Source organism: Trachemys scripta, chromosome 8 (genome assembly GCF_013100865.1).
Source record: "Trachemys scripta elegans isolate TJP31775 chromosome 8, CAS_Tse_1.0, whole genome shotgun sequence".
Taxonomy (NCBI): Eukaryota; Metazoa; Chordata; order Testudines; family Emydidae; genus Trachemys; species Trachemys scripta.
In genome coordinates, this window is record NC_048305.1 from 99048226 (window position 1) to 99068260 (window position 20035).

A 20035-nucleotide genomic window follows, 5' to 3' on the forward strand; every position below is an offset into this window, starting at 1 on the left:
GTGTATATATATATATATATATATATATATATATATATATATATATACACCTAAAAAGTGTAAGTGTGTGTGTGTGTGTATATATATATATATATATATGTATACATACATACATACATACATACACTTTTTTCCTGCATATGATTGCTCTTTCAAGTTACTGTTCTTCAAGACTTTATGTAATGTTAAAGTGACCATCACTTTATTCTTTCCGGCTCTAAAATATTGAGTCCTAAAACTTCAAAGCTAAAAGTTGCCCTATTACTTGTGTTAGGTGAGACTGCACTTAAAAATGACACTTATGTAGTTACACTTCACAGCTTTGTTTGTATCTGTTCTTGAGCAGAAAATTTTATTCTTGGGATGAGGAAGGAGATAATCCAAATCCTGTTTAAGGAAGCAAGTGCGATTTATAGGAAACCTCCATATGCAAATAGGGTACCCTAGAATTAATACAATATTTGCTAAAGCATGGCTGCATTCTTTAGTCTCTCTAGTTCAGTGTTGCAGGGAGGTTCTAGGTGGATTAACCCATCACTGGGTCCTGGCCTAAGCAAACATACTCTTCTCCTGGCCTGGTGCAGAGAGGAGGCCCTGGGGGCAACAGCACTCACTCAGATTTGGTCCAGCTGCCCATCCATGATGACAGAGGTTGGCAGGGCAAAGCTGAGTGGCACTGAGATCACATGTGCCAGATCACAATTATCAGAGTGGGGAGCCAGCCCCAACACCACTTCAGGGTGAGTGTGTGGGATGGTCTTGCTGTCCATCTCAAAGCATCATGCTTTTGGGCTTGTCTGTATGGGGAGCCTCAGAAAAATCTGAATTAACTGAAGGTGTGAATTTAAAGTGGATTTTTTAAACTGCATTAAGCCCATGTGTGGAGATAATTATTCAGAATTAAAGGGGCCTTAATCCACTTCATTTTAATTTACTTTCAAAGTGAGTTAAGATTAGCCTGATTTAAAAATATTGTAATTCTGAATAAGTATGTTCACACAAGGGCTTAAAGTGAATTGGTTAAACTGCATTAAATTCACACCTTTAGTTCAGATAATTTTTTTCTGTGTTCCCCTGTATATACAAGTTATTATACAAATTCAATAATCCTCCAAGCAATAGTCTTCTGCAAACCTTAAAGGTGAGCAGGAAATATCTTTTTAAATTAATAGCAAAATTAAAATCATGAATAGAAAACTAGCTCAGTGTTAATTATCAAATAGCTTTTTAAAAGTAAAGTATATGTGAAGGTTTTTGCATGTCAAGGCTTAAGATCAGGGTTCTGAGTGTCTTTGTAAGAGTTCATGCAATAACAAACGTTTGCAGGAGAAACAAGTGTTCGTAATTATGGCAGATAATATAGTTTGATAGTAGTCATGTTTTGTGAATAATGTAGTGTTTTTATAGGGTGTTTTGTTTTTTTATTTAAAGCCTTTGATCTTTAAGCCTTTATATATTAGAAAGAGTTGCTAATTTTTGTATTGGCTTGCTTGTGTTAATTTGTAATTCGGAGACATCAATCAGATCTTTTACTTAATTATCATGATAGTACCTTTGGTTAGACTGATGGGTCCCCTTGACATCACCACCATCTCCTCCTCCTTGCCCAAACAGGAGTGGACACCGCTTTTTCCTGAGCCTGTCATTGTTGCTCCAAAATTTACTGGTAGTTGCTTAAGACTGAGAAGCATTTTCTCCAGGTCTGTTCCATTGCCAATACAGTGGTAATATTAAGCATCTTGGTCACCCACTAAATCTTTATTTCAGCCAAACTTTGTTATAGCAAGTTGAAAGTTCTGATGGTTTTCACAAGAGTTTCACTGTAGTGGCGGTGGAGTTGGGCAGTTCTATAAGAATAGGCTTAGAATTAAGTTTACATTTTATTTGTTCACTAGAGCTCAATACTAAGTCAGTCTAATTTATATTCTATAAATTAAATTAAGGTATTTATTTTCTATTTTACAGAGCTCTCTAGGACTGACTGCGGTGGCAGATTTTTCTGCAATTAAAGAGCTTGATACTTTAAACAATGAGATAGTTGATCTGCAGAGGTAGGTAAAGGAGAATTACATCAATCTTATATCTTAGTTACTCACAAATGGTTTCTTTAGTATTTTTTTAACAGAATTTGATATTTTTAAACCCTAATTGTAATTGAGTAAACTATTGGCATATGCTATTTCGTCTGTTAGATTCACTATGGTAGCTCTTCGTTGAAGTGCTGACCTCATATTGACATGGTTTACTGCTGGGTCTAAAAGGCATTAGATTCGTTTGTGCAACATACGATTTTAAATACTACTGGTGTGTGGAAAGGGGAAACATAAGCTTCCTTTTCCTTTCTGTTGGGTAGTAGAGGCTTGAGCACAGGCATATTGTCTTATGATGCTTGATACTTGTCCTTTCAGTACAAAGCAGGGTACATATGCACCTTTATTAAGATGAAGTTTGTACACTTAATCTGTAGACAAGCTCCGAATTTCTAAGTTGACAAGTTTTATTATAAATACCACAGAAGAAAAGCAGGTGGAATTCTTTGGAGAGAGGTAGGTGTGTGTGTGTGTGTGTGTGTGTGTGTGTGTGTAGAACAGTTGTTGTAATGATAAAGGGTTTCTATCAAGATTTTAAGAAAAGATTGTAGAAGTAAAGAGGGTGGGCAGAATCACCAGGCAGTCTTTGTACATACCCCCAAGATTGGAGAACTTGTGTAATAGAATGTAAGTGCTTATTTTGTTGGTAGTATACAGACTAAGGGTAGGTCTACACTTACCCGGTAGTTCGGCGGCAAGCAAATCGAACTTCTGGGTTCGACTTATCGCGTCGTGTCTGGACAAGATAAGTCGAACCCGGAAGTGCTCACCGTCGACTGCGGTACTCCAGCTCGGCGAGAGGAGTACGCGAAGTCCACGGGGGAGCCTGCCTGCCGCGTCTGGACCGAGGTAAGTTCGAACTAAGGTACTTCGAATTTCAGCTACGTTATTCACGTAGCTGAAGTTGCGTACCTTAGTTCGAATTGGGGGGTTAGTGTAGACCTGCCCTTAGTTAGTGGAGAGGGGAGGATTCAGGAAAGGGAGCGTGGTTGTGAAATTAAAAAAGGAGGGGGAGAAGTAATGGGACCACCACCAGTGAGGGATTGGAGACAACCTGTTGCTGTTAATTAAAACATTCCTTGACCTCGGAGGTAGATGAGTTTATCTAAAACATCTGGAAGGAGCACTGGGATAGTGACAGGCCAAGCCATTACCACTTCTTAACATGGGCAGGGGTAGCTGCCCGAGAAGCCTTCCCTTTTCTCCCCATCCGCATGTGTGGGAAAACTTTCCTGCTGCTTTCTTCTCTCCACCTTCATCTCATGCTTACTCACCATCTCGTCCTTGCCTGTTAATAAAATTAATTGTAAACAAATTAATAAAAAAAATGAACTAATAAAATCCATGCCAGATCATCCTGGACACTTCACTTGTATTTTTATTCCTTTCCCACATGCTGTTCTTTGTCTGTTTAGAATGTTAGCTCCTTTGGGGCAGGGACTGTCTTATGTGTTTTGTGCTTCAGCTGGTAGAATCCGTTCCTGATCCTGACTGAAGTCTCTACACCAGTGACACTGAGACCTCTGTGGTTAAGGAGCCAAATCAGCATTACCCCAAAGAGCCACAGTAGTGTGAATCCATGGTTTCATTTACTGTAGTACTATATATTCATATTTAAACAGTCTGATGGGGAAATAGATAAATTCTCTCCGCATAATGACTGACCAAGTATTATTATTTTATCAACTACAATTGGTTAATAACATAGTAAAAGCATCCTGATTGTCTAATAATTTAGACGGGTTAATAATTAAATCACACAGTATTTTGATATAATGTGCTGTAGGAGCCACTTTCAGCTTGAGAGTCACAGTCTTTGTATCACTGCTCTAGATGCTGCCAATATAAATAATAGGGTTGTTGATTAATCGCAGTTAACCCATGCAATCAATGCAAAAAAATGAATCATGATTAATTGCAGTTTTAATTGCTCTGTTAAACAATAGACTACCAATTAAAATTTATTAAATATTTTTGATGTTTTTCTACATTTTCAAATATATCTATTTCAATTACAACACAGAATACAAAGTATAAAGTGAGCACTGTACATTTATTTTGACAAATGTAGCACTGTAAAAATGATAAAAAAATAGTATTTTTCAATTCACCTCATACAAGTACTGTAGTGCGATCTCTTCATCATGAAAGTGCAACTTACAAATGTAGGGGTTTTTTTTTTTTTTACATAATTGCTCTCAAAAACAAAACAATGTAAAACTTTAGAGCCTATGAATCCACTTGTAGTCTAGACGCGATAAATCGACCACCAAGCGCTCCCCCTTCGACTCTGGTACTCCACCGGAACGAGAGGCGCAGGCGGTGTTGAGAGGGGAGCGTCAGATGTCAACTCACCGCAGTGAAGACACCGTGGTGAGTAGATCTAAGTACGTTGACTTCAGCTACGTTATTAATGTAGCTGAACTTGCGTAACTTAGATCGATTTCCCCCCATCCGCCCCCCCCAGTGTAGACCAGGCCTTAGATGATGAAAATGAACATGCATCAGTCCGCAGTGCTTTGGATCGTTATCGAGCATGGACGCACGTCCTCTGGAATGCTGGTTGAAGTATGAAGGGACATATGAATCTTTAGCGCCTCTGGTACGTAAATATCTTTCAGTGCCGGTCATAACAGTGCCATGTGAACGCCTATTCTCACTTTAAGATGACATTGTGAACAACAAGCAGGCTGCATTATCTTCTGCAAATGTAAACATACTTGTTTGTCTGAGCTATTGGCTGAACAAGAAGTAGGACTGATTAGACTTGTAGGCTGTAAAGTTTTACATGGTTTTATTTTTGAATGCAGTTATTTTGTACATAATTCTACATTTGTAAGTTCAACTTTCATGATAAAAAGATTGCACTACAGTACTTAGGTGAATTGAAAAATACTATTTCTTTTGTTCTTTAGAGTGCAAATATTTGTAATGAAAATAAATATAAAGTGAGCAGTGTGCACTTTGTATTCTGTGTTGTAATGGAAATCAATATATTTGAAAATGTAGGAAACAGCTATAATTAAATAAACGTTTATTGTTTAACAGTGTGATTAATTGTGCTTAATTTTTTAATCGCTTAACAGCCCTAATAAATAATAATTGTGCAGGTCTACTCCAGTGTTGTCTCTGTGATTAAAAAATAAGTGTAGGGAGATGGAGTGAAAGGTAAGCTTCTGTTTTTCTTCTGTTTGTATATGTGTTCTAGAATAAACAAATGTAAAAAGAAAAAATCCATAGAGTAAAAATAAATTGATCTATTGAGGAAATAACTCAACTTGTACACAACTTTAACAAAATCTGCTTTGTTAAGCCTGGGATGTCATTGTACAGCCACAAACAAAGGGAGCATTTCTTGCTCAGAAATAAACACTTGCTTATATGTTTAAAAAGGAAATATTTTGTCTGACTTGGGTTTTTTTCTATTACTATCATTATCAATGATAGCTGGGAATTTATCAGTGATTATTATCCAGCCATCAGTAATCATTGTTACTTAATCTTGAATATATTTCTATAGAAGCAGATTTGATGTGACACAGCACATATCTGTATATGGGGTCTCTGGGTTTATCTGGTTAAAGTCAAACTAGCATTTTTGCTTTGTCTCTAAACTTCTCTATAAATGGTACCAAAAACTGTTGGAGTACAGCTAAACTTACTAGCTAATGACTTGGTTCCCTGGTACTGTGAATTGTTTCCCAGTTGTTTTACCTGTGTTTCCAAGGGTTAAATATATGGAAGCTGATGCAATCCCTCCCACTTTTCCCAGCAGTCTTCATTAGACAATTGCTCCATGGCAACAGTGAGATCACTGAAGACAGTATTTCATTGATTTTTCTCCCCCCCCTTTCCCTTTTTGAGCTGTTCTTTTCACCTAACCCCTCTTCAATGAGAAGGCTTTTTTATGCTGGGCAATATCATCTGCTTTGTAAATAATTTAAGGAACGGAGACACCCTAATTTTTTTTCTTTATTTAATGTTTCACTATGTATTTAAAAAGAGAGACAGGATTAGGGGGCTGGATAACTGTACCTGCTGTAACTGATGTTCTTAAGTATTCTTGCATATTTTGTTGGTCTTCTAGGGAAAAGAATAATGTGGAACAGGAACTGAAGGAGAAAGAAGATACTATCAAACTGAGGACAAGCGAGGTCCAGGTAAAAGGGCTGTAGAATTTCTCATATTTCACTTCTGATTTTTGGTGCATGTGTTTGTTCATTCTTATAGAAATATAATGATTGAGTCTTTAAACCAAATCATGTACCGTTTACTTGGTGTTGGCTGAGAAATAGATTACCTTAAAAAGAAAAATGTGTGTGAGAGAGAGAATGAATATATGCATTTCACAAACCAGTGAAGATATTTCAATGCCATGCAAATTAAGACTAATAAACTGGTCAAATTAAATGGATTTGTACCATATGGTACCACTACATGACAGTCACAGTAAATCCCTAGTTGGCAGATTATTTGTTGCTCCATGGTGAATTTTTTAAAGTCTAAATATCTTTTTAAATAGTTTTACTTTAAAAGGATTATGATAATCTTTCCATAGGATCAACATATTCAAATGTTGTTGCTGTTTCCTTTGAATAAAGACCTAATCTAGGCAGTTAAATGTCAGGGTTTAAGGTGCTTATAGTCAGCCAAGCCCTGTATTCAATGCTGCAAAGCTCTCTTTCAATTAAGTGATAAGTTACAAAAGCAGCTTGAGTTGCTGCATTTAAAAATCAGAATTTTACTGCAACATGACTCCTGATTATCTAAATACTTTTTGGATTACCAATGGACAGTAAAAGCTTAGTTTACATTTGATAGAGAATAAATAATGGAAATTTTCTTACGTTTTCTGAACTGAAGTAAAATGTGGTGTGTCTTCCTCACAACAGTTTTATGAATTTTTGCTTACCTATTTTATGTTATACTCCTTGTGACTGGGTGGTAATTAATTGCATGACCTTTCTGGAGATAATCAGATCCTGGCATGTCAGTAACAATGACAGCCAAATGAATATGCAACAAGATGTCAAACAGAAGTTTGCTATACCAAATATGTTAATTAAATCTGACTACTCACGTGAATGGAATCAAATTTTAATAATCTAGTAAAACCTATCATGAATATTCATGTTTGAGACACATCAGGAATAATTTTGTATGGTGTCTGCTGGAATCTCATGGTTTATGTGTGTGTGTTTGCTGACAATTGAATTCCTGGCATTGTTTGAAAAGGAGGTAAATAGTGCTAAATTAAAACTTTTTGATCTGTTAATTCCTGTTTAGTAGTGTGATTTTCTGTTTTCTTAAGTGTATTATGTGCATCTAGTATTTGAGGTCAAGAGGTAATGCAAGACAAATGTAATAACTGACATTGTCTAAAGCAGTCACTGCAAGCAACGGCTTTGAGGTTCTGTCAATGTAAAGATCAAGTGGGCCTGCATGGTGGCTTATTCGTTGTTCCTCCTCTGATCAGAGGCAGCCATAGATATTGTGACACGTTGTGACTGTGATATGAATTTCAGTGCTGTTGAACTGGTATCTGGGTTTTGGTAAAGTTTGTGTGCCAGTGTTTCTAGAGCTACATACAACGAAGGTAACAAATTCAAATTGTCATGCCTGTTTTGTGTTTTGGCTCCTGTGTTGCTGTTTACCAAGATATTTGACTGTGTACCAGAGCTTTTTACTTTCTAATCTGTCTTTCCCCCGACTCATTTTGTAATATCACTCTCCAGCGTTTGTGCCACCAACATTATTTCTGTGGTGACAAATTGTTATCTCACAAACATCCCCGGTTTGTGCTTTGGCCAAATGAGTTGTGGAGAAGATTTGGGAAATACTGTTCTGCAGTCGAAATCCATTTTTTTGATGTATATAAAAAGATGCTAAACAACAATAATGGGAATGAAATTTTAGATAAAGTATCAGTAAAAACAAAGTTTTGCTGAAGTGCAGCAATTTAAAAATATGAAGAGCTATATTGAAAGGCCAGAAGGGTCCATTAGATCATCAAGTCTGACCGCCTGTATAATACAGGCCATAGAATTTTTAACCCAGTTACTCCTGCATTGAGCCTAGAAACATGTTTGATTTAAAGCATATTTTCCAGAAAGGATTCCAGATTTTATTTGAAGACCTCAAAAGATGGAGGATCCACCACTTCTCTTGGTAGTTTGTTCCAGTGGCTAATCACCCTCATTGTTTAAATAAAATAAATAAATATGCCAGATTTCTAATTTGAATTTCTATATATTAAACTTCCAGCCATTGCTTCTTGTTATGCCTTTCTTTTTCTGATTTGCCTGAATTTGACAGATAATTATCTGTAGAATCCAGCCTAGTCAGAAGTATTAATATATGTGGGTAGAATAACTATCCACTTCTCCCAAACAAACAAACAAATATATGGGATGTTTGTCAGGATAGTTCAATAGGAGAAAATTGCATATACTGAATACAGCAACTAAAAGCTATCTTTTCTGTTTCCATTTTTTTATCCTCCCTTAATCGTCTTCCATCTCTTATTTTGACTTATCTTCTTTTTCATTCTTCCTTCCACTTGTCTTCTTTTCTTTTAAAAGCAGCACCCTTTCATCTAATTTTTCTTCATATTAATATTTTTGATCTTCCTTGTTGTCTCATCCCTTGCTTTACTGTTCTTCCCCTCTACTTACTGCATTTTCATTTCTATCCCTCCTTCTCTCTGCAATCCTCTCTAATTTGTTCTGTGTATGACAATAATTAGTGCTCTAAAAATGAACTAATTGTCACAACACACTGTAAGGAGGTAAGTAGCACTGTTGCTATTTTACACGAGAGAAAATATTGTAGCACCCTAAGGCTTCAATTTGAATCAGAGCCGCATTGCACTGGATAATGTACAAACACATAGTAAGAGACCGTCCCTGCCGTGAAGCTTACAAACTAATGTCCTGACCCTTGTACACACTTATGCATGTGCTTCACTATATGCACATGTGGCTCGGCAATTGATTTAAGTATGTGTAAATGCCTGTAAGATTGGGGCCTGAATTAAGACAAGCCAACAGCTTGGTGTAGCAGGGCTGGCAAGGGAAACAGTTGCAGTGCTAAAAGGCTATATGATTTGTCAGACCAAAGGATCTGTGTCAGAGATGGGAATAGAAGAAGTTCCAAGTTTAGTCTGCTAGACCAGCGGTTCTCAGACTGTGGGTCGGGACCCCAAAGTGACTTGTGACTCCATTTTAGGATCGCCAGGGCCAGCGTTAGACTCGCTGGGGCCAACGCTGAAGCCGAAGCCTGAGCTCCGCTGCCTGGGGCTGTAGCGAAAGCCTGAGGACTTGAGTCTGGGACGGCAGGGCTCTGGCCCCCTCAACCCCACCCATGGTGACGGGGCTCCGGCCCTCTCCCGCCCGGGATCATGTAGTAATTTTTGTTGTCAGAAGGAGGTCGTAGTGCAGTCAAGTTTGAGAACAACTATGCTAGACTACACTGCTCTTCACTACACTAACCACCATTTCCATGGCCAGATTCCACATTGGCTTCTCAATAGAGGAGCCAATTTAGTTGGCTGAGACACAACTTGTGTTTGACCCTAATACTATCACCAGCATTCTGGGCAGCTACACAGCCTTCAGGGTTTCCTTTCAAAATGGAGAGATCCCTGACTTCTGGACTTCACACACCCCTTAGTGCCAGCCCTGGGCTGTTGTGAGGGAAGACTGACTGTTAGGAAGAAACTGAGTCAGACTTCCAGAAGCAGCAATCAGTTTGTTTTTAAGATTTTTCAGGAACAAAAATGACTAATCTTATATATTTAAGGAAAAAAGGGCCATGACAGTTAGCTTCCAAAATGGGTATATCCTTCCTGTGTACCCCAAAGGCCAGTCCTGAGTGTACCATACCTTTTATCATTCAAAGAGAGGCCATTTCCTGTGGAATAATGCAGTGAAATCTATAGAATGTCTGTACAAGATTTCATTTCACTGCCCATACCTTGAATACTTCTCTGGATTTCCATTTCCAGAACTTTCACACTATTGCTTTTTTTAGTACTGTACTCCCTTAGTTTTTTAAATGTGAGGAAAGGTGTAATTTCTGATGACCTTCTGTCTTGGCTTCTCCTTTTAACGCTAGAGGAGAAGTATATGGTGGTAGTTCTGCTTTTTTTTAATCTGTATTAAAAGTGTACATAGTGCTATAAATCTACATGGCTCTTTACAAAGAGTTAAGACCAATGCCTGAAGCTGTTACAGTTCAAATACGATCACAGTTCAGGACAGTAAGCCTGTGGGAATTATTGATGAGAAAGGGAGATGATGGATTGTTGAGAGGAAGCTCTGTGGATGAGGGTAGGGAAGTGTATTCCTAACATGGGGCAACATGATTGAAGGCATAAAGCCTATCCTAGGAAAAGAGAGAGAAGATTGGAATAAGCAGGAGTGACAGGCATTAGTAAGTAAATGAGTCTGGTGTTTGTAGGAGAGGATAAGGAGTTTGAATTTGAAGTAAGACAGGAAACCAGTGCAGAAACTTGGGGCGGAGGAGGAGGAGGAGAAGTAGAGAAGAAACAAACAACAATGGAAAGCTCCAGTAATCAATGTGAGACGTGAACCACACTTTAAACAGAATTTGAAGAAATCAAAAAAAATTTATATTACTCAAATGGTACTGCTGAACTCTATTTACATCTTGCTCTTCTATTCATTTGTCTAAGTCTCGTCTTCTTCCTTCATTTGTTCTTTTCCCTCTTTTATGCCTTCTCTGGCTGGCTGTTCTACTTTTCTGTTTCCTTCCTATGCCCTTAATGCATTCCAGCTCATGAAAATTGGTACTGTGCTGATTCACTTTCTGGAGCTAACAGATCACTCAGTAAAGCCATATGTCTTGTTGGGTCGGGAGGTTTGGAAAGTGCTGATTTTTTGCAGAGGAGACAAGTTCCTGACGCTTGTGTTCATGCACGCTTGAGGGATAGGCTCCAGGGGGCCTATCTAGTGGTTCTGATAGATAATGGCCAAGAGATTTTCCATCTTGATTCTGAGATCACAAGACATTAGGTATCAGTTGCTAGGAGAACTTGTCACTGCACCATCTGATGCAACAAACTAGGCATCTGTTCTCTTCATTCAGTCTCTGAGCTAGGAGTTACAAAAATAAGTTGTTTCAAATATTGTAAAAATGCATAATTACATCTTTGTATAAACATTGCATTAACTATGCATCATACAGGTGTGACTCTGAACTCTGTACATGTAGGTCGGACTGTTTTTTTTGGTTTGTTCCTGCAAAACAGATGAAGATATGGAAAAGTTAATTTTTAAGTATATTTGTAGCTGATAAGTGACTAACATAGAACTGTTGCTATTAAGATTATTAAAAAGCATGTAGTAATATGTGAATTGGTGATGTCCCTTTTTTGAAGGGACTGGGAATTCTGCTCTAGTTTTAAATAAACATTTTTCTTTATTGTCACATTGGAAATTAAAATGTTAATGCTTACATTTCATTTATTTAGAGCCATACATATTATTAGTCCTTGATCAGTAATTGTTCAGAGCAAGCACTGTGAGTTTACATTCTGTGCAACTATGTGCTAATTTTTGTTGCATCTAAGCAAAGGCATTGTTTCAGAGGTTACTCCTGGAGGAGTTCTGCGCCACATGTGAAGAATTCATGTCCCATGCAGATTTCTTTGCTTCCCCGCAGAAAAATGACTTTGACAGGGAAGCAAAGGAAAGCTGCACCACTCCCTAGCTGTGCAGGTACATTGTTTCAGGCACCCAGAGCAGCCTGCGGAGAGGTAAATCACCGCAGGGCTGGGGACACTCCAGCCAGTGGCTCCTCCCCTGAGCTGGGATCGGCTGCTAGTCCCGGCTGGGCTGGAAGCAGGAGAGGATGGGGACTTCCTCCTCCCCTGCAAGGAGTGGCTGTGTCTGTGTCAGACCCACCCCCAGAAACTTCCCCCAGCTGCAGGAAGCTCAGCATCCTCCCCTGCTTCCGGCCCCCATTGCTCCAAAGCCACCGAAACTCAACCCCTGCATCTTGAGTCCCCTGCCTCTGTACCCCTGTACCCAAACCACCCCCCACTGAGCTCCCTGCACTCAAACCCTGACCCTGACAAGCCCCACTTCTCTGAGCCCCCACATCCAGACCCCATGCCACTGACCCCCAACTAGCTGCACCCAGACCCCCATCCCACCGAGCCCCAATCACTTTCACCTGGAACCCCGTGCAGAGTCCCCTAACACCTAGACCTCCCCCAGTGATCTGCCTACACCCAGATTGTCCCCCACAGCATCCTGTCACCCCATACCTGGATTCCCCCCACATTGAGCCCCTCCACACTTGGATCCCACCTGGTTGAGCCTGCCTGCCCCACACCTGGTGCAGAGGGGCAGGGCCCCAGGATGTTTCTGGGGCAGGTCCAGGCCTTGTGCTGTGTCAGGGTCGGGTGCAGTCTCGCCACTGAGTCTGTGTCCTGGTGGTGGGGGAGCTGCAGGGTGATCTCCCACCTTCGTGCAGCCAGTGGCCTGGGCTCCCCACTGCCATGCTGGAGCCTCTGCATTTTTTTTTTATTGACAAACCTTGCAGAATTCTTAAATTTTTGGTGCAGAATGCCCTCAGGAGTAAGAGGTGTGTGTGTGTGTGTGTGTGTCTAATAAATTAAAGCATTGGTTTGTGGGATGTCTAGAGCATAATGGACATCCAGGTGAGGAAAGGACTACTATAGCAAAGTATAACTTTTTGGCTCAGCTCAGCACTGGGAACAGCGTTGTGCTAGCTGTTTTTAAGACACTAGCTAACTCTGAGGTTTTACAACTGCAGGATTGGCCAGTTTCTAGCATTTTGGTGAGTCTCTGAGAAGCACAGTGGGTGGGGGCCAAGGATATGAGGCAGGGGTTCAGAGAGGAGCCTCTCAGCCTGGGTCCAGGAATTAGACTAAAGCTTGCAGCAGCATTCTAAGTCTGGGGGCAAGGAAGAATCCGCTCGCAGCTCTCCATGTGGTTCTTGCTAGTAAGAATGAGTCTTATGGAAATTAGAAATGGCTATAAATCTAAAAAAAACCCCACAAAGCTACTCATCTGCAGCTCAGGAAGAAAATTTTATGTCTGGGCTTGTGGAGTCAGTTACTGAAAGGAACCTGGCCCTTCAGTCAAAGGAGTTCAGCTAATTAGCAAGAGGGAGATGTTGGCAAATTGGTTTGAATTACCTAACACGTGAATGAAAACAGAAAGATTCACTAATCCAGTTTGCTGTTAAAATGAGTGTTCCGTTTACAGTAAATTAGGCAGACAAGAGCATAGAGTTAGAGTTCAAACAGTTACTTGAGCAGATGAAGGCGCAATCTCAATTATACTGAGCTTTTTCTTAATGATAGAGGATTGTTTAATCATCTTCCTGACACCTAACCCTGATCACATTCCCCCCCCCCCCCATATTTGTATCACTCTACTTCCTTCTCCTCTGCATAAAACACCTTTGCTTTTATGGTATTTCACCATTTAGCCCCTCTTATCAGATCTATCATTTTATTGAGCCACCAACCTTTACCTTTGCTCTTCCAAAAATGCAAGCCTAGATTGTTTGCTTGATGAAGCACATTTGCATTTTTTTCCAATCCACCTCTTTTCGAGCAAGAAAAGCTTTCCCATCAAAATTTAGAGCGATCACCAGATCTTCCTTCAACTCCCACTTGTAGGCTCTGCTCTCCTCTCATGCCTACAGTACACGGCCATCTGATGAGTTAACTGGGTAGTGAACTGAGATTACTGTTGCACACGAAGTGCTCATTTTAATAGGTAAACTTAAATAATTAATTTTGGGGTAGGCCTGCCTTTTTTTTTTTTTTTTTTTTTTTTTAAATTGCGTGTTTGTACAGCACATAGCACAATAAGGTCCTGATCTTTGATTGAGGTCTCTAGATGTTACTGCAGTATAAATAATAATTACTGATCAGAACTAGTATTTTTATGGAGGGATTTAAATTGTGGTCATTTGTCATAGGAAAAGATAGCCTTCTTAAGGCACTGTAATGGGAATCTTGAGATCTGGTTCTAGTTTTGGTTCTGCCATTCATATAATGCTGGGCAAGTCACTCATCCTTACTGCCCTGATTTCCTCACCTGTAACTTTGAGATGGCACTCCTCTGCCACTCACGGGCAGCAAGGGTAACTTTCTTCTTTTTGTGAGGTGCACAGAAATTACAGTGGTGGGCACCACAGACATACCTATTAGATACATAATAAAATATAAATTAGAAAAATCCATAAATGTAACATACAAAAAGGTGAGGAGTAGATTTAAGGTAGAAGTAACATTTGTAAATTTCTTGGAGAAATGACTGACTTTTTTACTTAAAGTACTAATAAGCTGCTTCTAAAAGAGAGAGTCCTCCAAAAGCATATTGGATACTAGATCTTATACAGCAGATCAATACCCTTAAAAATGCAGCATATTTACCAGTCTAGTGTTTATGGAATGAAAGTTAGTGTTACCTGTGAATGCAGTAGTAGAAAAAGGTAAGATCTATGTAGAAGGCAGTTCTCGGAATTTCATATATAGCAGGCTGGGCTCTGTGTAGGTTCATGGGTCTTCTCACACATTGTAACTCAGAGGTAAATTTATTCATTTTTAAAAGCTTGGATGTGGGATTGATCTCAGAGATAAAAGCACTTTTCCTTGCAAAACCCAACAGGGTTTTGTTTTTTAGCTCTATTAATCATAAGCTAATTTTGATCAGACAAAATTTGGAAGTCAGTTTACGGCAATTCTGAGTAACTTCCCAACATCACTAAAAATGACATTTTCAAGCTTCTCCCCATTACACCCTAAATGTCCCCAGTTCCTTTCTCCCTTCATTTACCCCTGATTTTCTAGCCTTCACAATATTACTTTAAGCAGGTTGATTTCAGGCAGCCCCAGCTCTTCCCTTTCTCCGGGACTGTTTATCCCACCCTCCCCTTAGTCAGGAGTCTGTTGTGTAGGCCAGTGGTTTTCAAACTTTTTTTTTTTTTCCTGGCAACCCAGCTGAACAAATTTGTTGATGCCCGCGACCCAATGGAGCTGGGGATGAGGAGTTTGGGGTGTGGAAGGGGCTCAGGGCTGGAACAGAGGGTTGGGGTGCAGGAGTGAGGGCTGGGTGGTGGGGCCGGTAATGAAAGGTTCAGGTTGTGGGACAGGGCTCTGGGCTGGGGCAGGGGGGCTGGGTGTGGAAGGGGGGTCAGGGCTTTGGGCTAGAGGTGCACACTCTGGGGTAGGGCCGGGGATGAGGGGCTTGGGGTGCAGCAAGGGGCTCCGGGTTTGGGGGAAGGCTCAGGGCTGGGGCAGGGGATTGGGGTGCAGGGTTGGAGTACGGGCTTACCTTGGGCGGCTCCCGGTCAGCCGTGCAGCAGGGGTGCTAAGGCAGGCTTCCTGCCTGTCCTGGCACCATGGACTGCGCTGCACCCCATCAGCGGCCAGCAGCAGGTCTGGCTCCTAGGCGGAGGCTCTTGCGGCTCTTGCCTGCAGGGACTGCCCCCTGAGCTCCCATTGGCTGGGAACAAGTGCTTGGGGTGGGGGCAGCATATGGAGGCCCGTGAGCTCCCCACCTAGGAGCCGGACCTGCTGCTGGCCGTTTCAGGTAGAGACTAGCCTACCTTAGCCGGGCAGCACTACCGACAGGACTTTTAATGTCCCGGTCAGCAGTGCTGACCAGTGCCTTACATTCCGCGACCCACTACTGGGTCACGACCCGCAGTTTGAAAACCACAGGTGTAGGCAATCGTAGTACGGGGCTGGGCTGGCCAACGATGGATGGGCGGGAGTGTCAAAAGGAGGAAACCAGCAGCTCTGGGAGTTGTTGGGAGAGTGCAGTGAAAGTCAGGGGAACAAGGACAGATGTGCAATCCATCACTGCAACCCATGCTCAACCCGACCTGCGGAGAGCAGTGTGCGGGGCCAGCCCAGTAGAGGAGATGGGCTCAGCTGCTTGGGCTCTGCATCACATGATCCATGTGCAGGTTGCAGATGGGTGAGGAGTAAATACAGAGCCATCATGAAGCAACACAGGACAGCAGGACATTTCTCAAAGCCTGACCAATTGCCTGGTGTCCTGCAAAAGCAAGACTCTATAGGTATGCCTCTATAGAATATTAATATTAAATATGCTAACTCTTGCTTTCTGTAAACTGAAATGATCACTTATTGATCTGGTAAGATTTCCATTATTACCAAGAAATTAAACGAATTAGTATATTAGAATATAATTAAAGTAACAGATGGATGTAATCTAGTGGTATGAGCAGAGGAGGGCTCTAGATTTTAAATTCTGATCCCAACTGTTTTTTGGATAAACCTGTTAATCTTTGTTGCCGCATCTGGACATTACCTTACTAAAATGCTGAGGATTCATTTATTTTGTGAAAGTGCCTTGAAGATAGAAAATAGTAATTCTTTAAAAAATTATGAAATTACTCTAGAAGTGTTTTACTATATTTCAGTTGGGGCTATAATTTGGAATCTCTGCCTTGATTTTTTTTCAAGTTTTTAAAAAGTTAACAGCATTTTGACTCTGCAGTGAGAGGAATGCAGTAACTACTTTTCAGTGGCCAAGGGAAAGAAACTGACAAAAATGTTTCTCTGCAGGATCTTCAATGTGAAGTGAAGAGGGAGAGCAGTAATCTACAGAAGCTGCAAGCTCAGAAACAGGAAGCACAGGAAATCCTTAATGGCCTTGATGAGCAAAAAGCCAAGTTAGAAGAGCAACTTAATGATATCAGGCAGAAATGTGCTGAAGAGGCCCATTTGGTATGTTCTGGTAGTTTATATGCATAGTAGTCCCTCTTTTCAATTGAGACCCTTATTGATGGGAGTCTGCTCCAGCCTTCCGCTGGAAGAAAATAGCCCTTTTTAATGAGGGACTGTGTTTTGGGAGAGGAGCATAGCTTGAGTAGGAGAAAACAGTGAGATACTTAGGGCTGGGTGAGGAGCAATAAGTGGGGAGAACATCATGCAGTGCAGTGATTCCCTGTTACATATAGGTCCTGCCCATGCTAGGGTTGAAAACATGCTGACTATCCTTGTGTTAACTACAGTTGTAGCTAGCAGCATTCTGACACTTTCACTGAGCAATGTAGACAGATGCTTTTTCTGTAAACTGTAGTATAGGCTATCAACTCCAGATAATCTATAGCGAGAATCTAAACTATCCCCTCTAGGTATAGCATCCTAACAGTATTATCAATATAAAAATCTGTCCATGTTTGTCAAGGAAACTATGCTAAAACCTTGTTAGCCATGATGATATTTAAACCCACTTTTGGCTACCTCTGGTTTAATATTAGCGTCGATATGGCTTTAAATCTCCAGTGGGAAACGTACATTAATTGCAGCTGGGATTTTTCCTGGTTATTTTTTGGTATTTGAAAGTAGCTTCTGATAAACATATCCTATTTTAATTGGATTTGGTTTTAATTAATGAAGTGTTCCTTCATTCTGCAGATTGCCTCACTGAAGGCTGAAGAAATGAGTCAGGAATCTAAGATCTCAACATATGAGGAGGAACTGACCAAAGCTCAAGAGGAGCTAAGTCGCCTGCAGCAAGAAACCGCTGAGCTAGCGCAATGCGTAGAGTCAGGGAAAGCACAGCTGGGACCTCTTCAGCAGCATCTGCAGGATACACAACAGGAAATCAATTCAGTAAGGCATTGTGGAAAAGTATCAACAAATGTTAATATATCATAAGACGACGCCCCTTTGGGGTTTTTTCCCCTTTACTTTGCTCGTTTTTCTTTTGCTTCCTTATACAAATTTTGTTTCCTGCTAACTGGTTAATATTACTGTAGTCTGATATTAATTATCAGATGATGCTATGCGAGCTATGGTATTTCTATTATTAAAGTCTCCAAGGTCAATGAGCTTATGTTTTGGATGATACAGGCGCCTCGTTTATATTACAATGTACATTTTACTTAATAAAATAATAATTTTATAAGAAAATTTATTGAAAGTGAGGAACTAGCAGCTGCCCATACTATACTTGGCTCAAGTCAGTGCTGCTATCTAAGCTTTGTACTCCAGCCCTGACCCACGACAGCCTTTGCTATTCTGGTCATTGACACATCTTGAGTAGAAACTTCAAAGGCTTATGTTGGTATTGTGATTTGGAGCATTGTCATTGGAGATTAAGAGCAGGTTAGACAAAAACCTGTGAGGGATGGTCTAGATAATACTTAATCCTGCCTTGAGTGCAGGGCACTGAATCTGAGGTCCCTTCTAGTCGTATTCTTCTATGATTGCATAAATGGGATTAAATTGAGAACCATCGAATGTATTTTCATTTGTGTTTGAGACTAGTTATCCAGAGGTGGTAAATTGGTGCACTAGCCACCGTGCACACACGTGCTCCATATGTATAATATTTATTCAGTATTCTGTTTAAAAAGAGCATTGTAGCTTCCATTTGCAATCACTGAGTTGAATTAGTGCCCCTCTGGTTATACTGTAGGTCTGAAACCCCTTTTATTTCTCTGCTTCCCCCCACACCCACACTCACACTCAACTTTATTTTTGCTAGTGGTTGACTCTGTTTCCCTGTGCTACTCCTGGACATCAGTGTAGCTAATATGCATCCTTGTTCTTTGCTGTTTTTCTTTCTCTCTGAATGCCTTACCGGTTTTTAGCAGGATACTCATTTGACTAGAAAGATGAGGTGCACCTCTAGAGGCCACTGTTAATGCCGCTTTGGTTTTCATGCTAGAGAGCACTATGGTCAGGGTCCTTCTTCCTGCTTGGTTAAGGCACAGCCTCTTCTGCTAATATACAAACCAGATATTTTTTATTTTGAATTCCATGGGTAAGTCTGTTTTTTAGCTTTGAACCTAAAAATCTTAATTTAGTTTTTAACCCGGCAATTTAATGTTGGGAGTTTTACAGCCATCATCGCTATGTCTTTATTGTACGCTTACATTTTTATTTTTGGTGTTAAGCCTCACTTCATGTGAATTACTGTATATACTCGTTCATTAGCCCGTTCGTTTATAAGTTGGCCCCCAAGATGGTTAGGTAAAAATAGCAAAAACTGTGTGACCCTTTCATAAGCCAACCCTGTATTTCAGGGGTTGGCAAACTTTGGCTCCCGGCCGTCAGGGTAAGCCGTTGGCAGGTCGGGACGTTTTGTTTACCCTGGAGCATCTGCAGGCATGGAGCCCCTCAGCTCCCTGTGGCGGCGGTTCACTGTTCCCAGCCAATGGGAGCTGTGGGAAGTGGCTGTTCCATGGCTTGCAGACGCTCCAGGTAAACAAAATGACAATGTATTAGATATTCAATTGTGATTCCATAGAGTTTAAAATCATCAAATTTTGGTGTAGACATGTTTATAAGCCGACCCCCGCTCTTTGATGCATCTTTTTTTTTTTTTACCAAAAATATTTGGCTTATGAACGAGTATATACAGTAATAAAAATGTATATTTTCCTTTAGAGATAATGTACAGTATATCCACACTCCTTGATTTCAGCCATAGGCTGAAGGTCCCTTCCAGTCCTAGCATCTATGAAAAAAACATGCAGTTTAGAAGCTGAGTAGCAAAGAAATGTACTTGGCATTGTTGCATCACAGGGTATGTGAACCCAGGTTGAGAGAGAATGTCTTTGTCTCCAGCTGCTTATTCCTTTTCTTCCATTAGCAAAGAGGCGCTTAAGACAGTATCTCACATTTATTTTTGAGTGGTTAGTTGTATTTTTCTTGCAATAAGTAGCAATCTTTTTTTTTAACAGATTTTTTAATTCATATTTTCTTTTGGTCTTCCTGATTTCCCCCTCTACCTCCACTTACAAAGAATGTACAGAAAATACATTGGCGGCTGTGGCAGGATTGTCCAATGGTTCAGGTACTTGCCTGGGACTCAGAAGATGCTGGTTGAATTTCCTACTCCTCCACAGGATTCCTTTGTGTCCTTGGACAAATGACTTAGTTTGTCTGCCTCAGT

The 20035-nt window shown here is 40.5% G+C and overlaps 1 protein-coding gene across 2 annotated transcripts in view; it reads left to right on the forward strand.

Moving 5' to 3' along the window:
* The window catches only part of EPS15 (epidermal growth factor receptor pathway substrate 15), a 112001-nt gene that overhangs the window by 61978 nt on the left and 29988 nt on the right, over positions 1 to 20035 (forward strand). For both annotated transcript variants that reach the window (XM_034778562.1, XM_034778563.1), the window contains exons 12-15: positions 1966 to 2051; positions 6178 to 6250; positions 16693 to 16854; positions 17548 to 17745. In XM_034778562.1, the coding sequence (XP_034634453.1) occupies positions 1966 to 2051; positions 6178 to 6250; positions 16693 to 16854; positions 17548 to 17745 (519 nt within the window). The remainder of the gene's footprint in view (positions 1 to 1965; positions 2052 to 6177; positions 6251 to 16692; positions 16855 to 17547; positions 17746 to 20035) is intronic.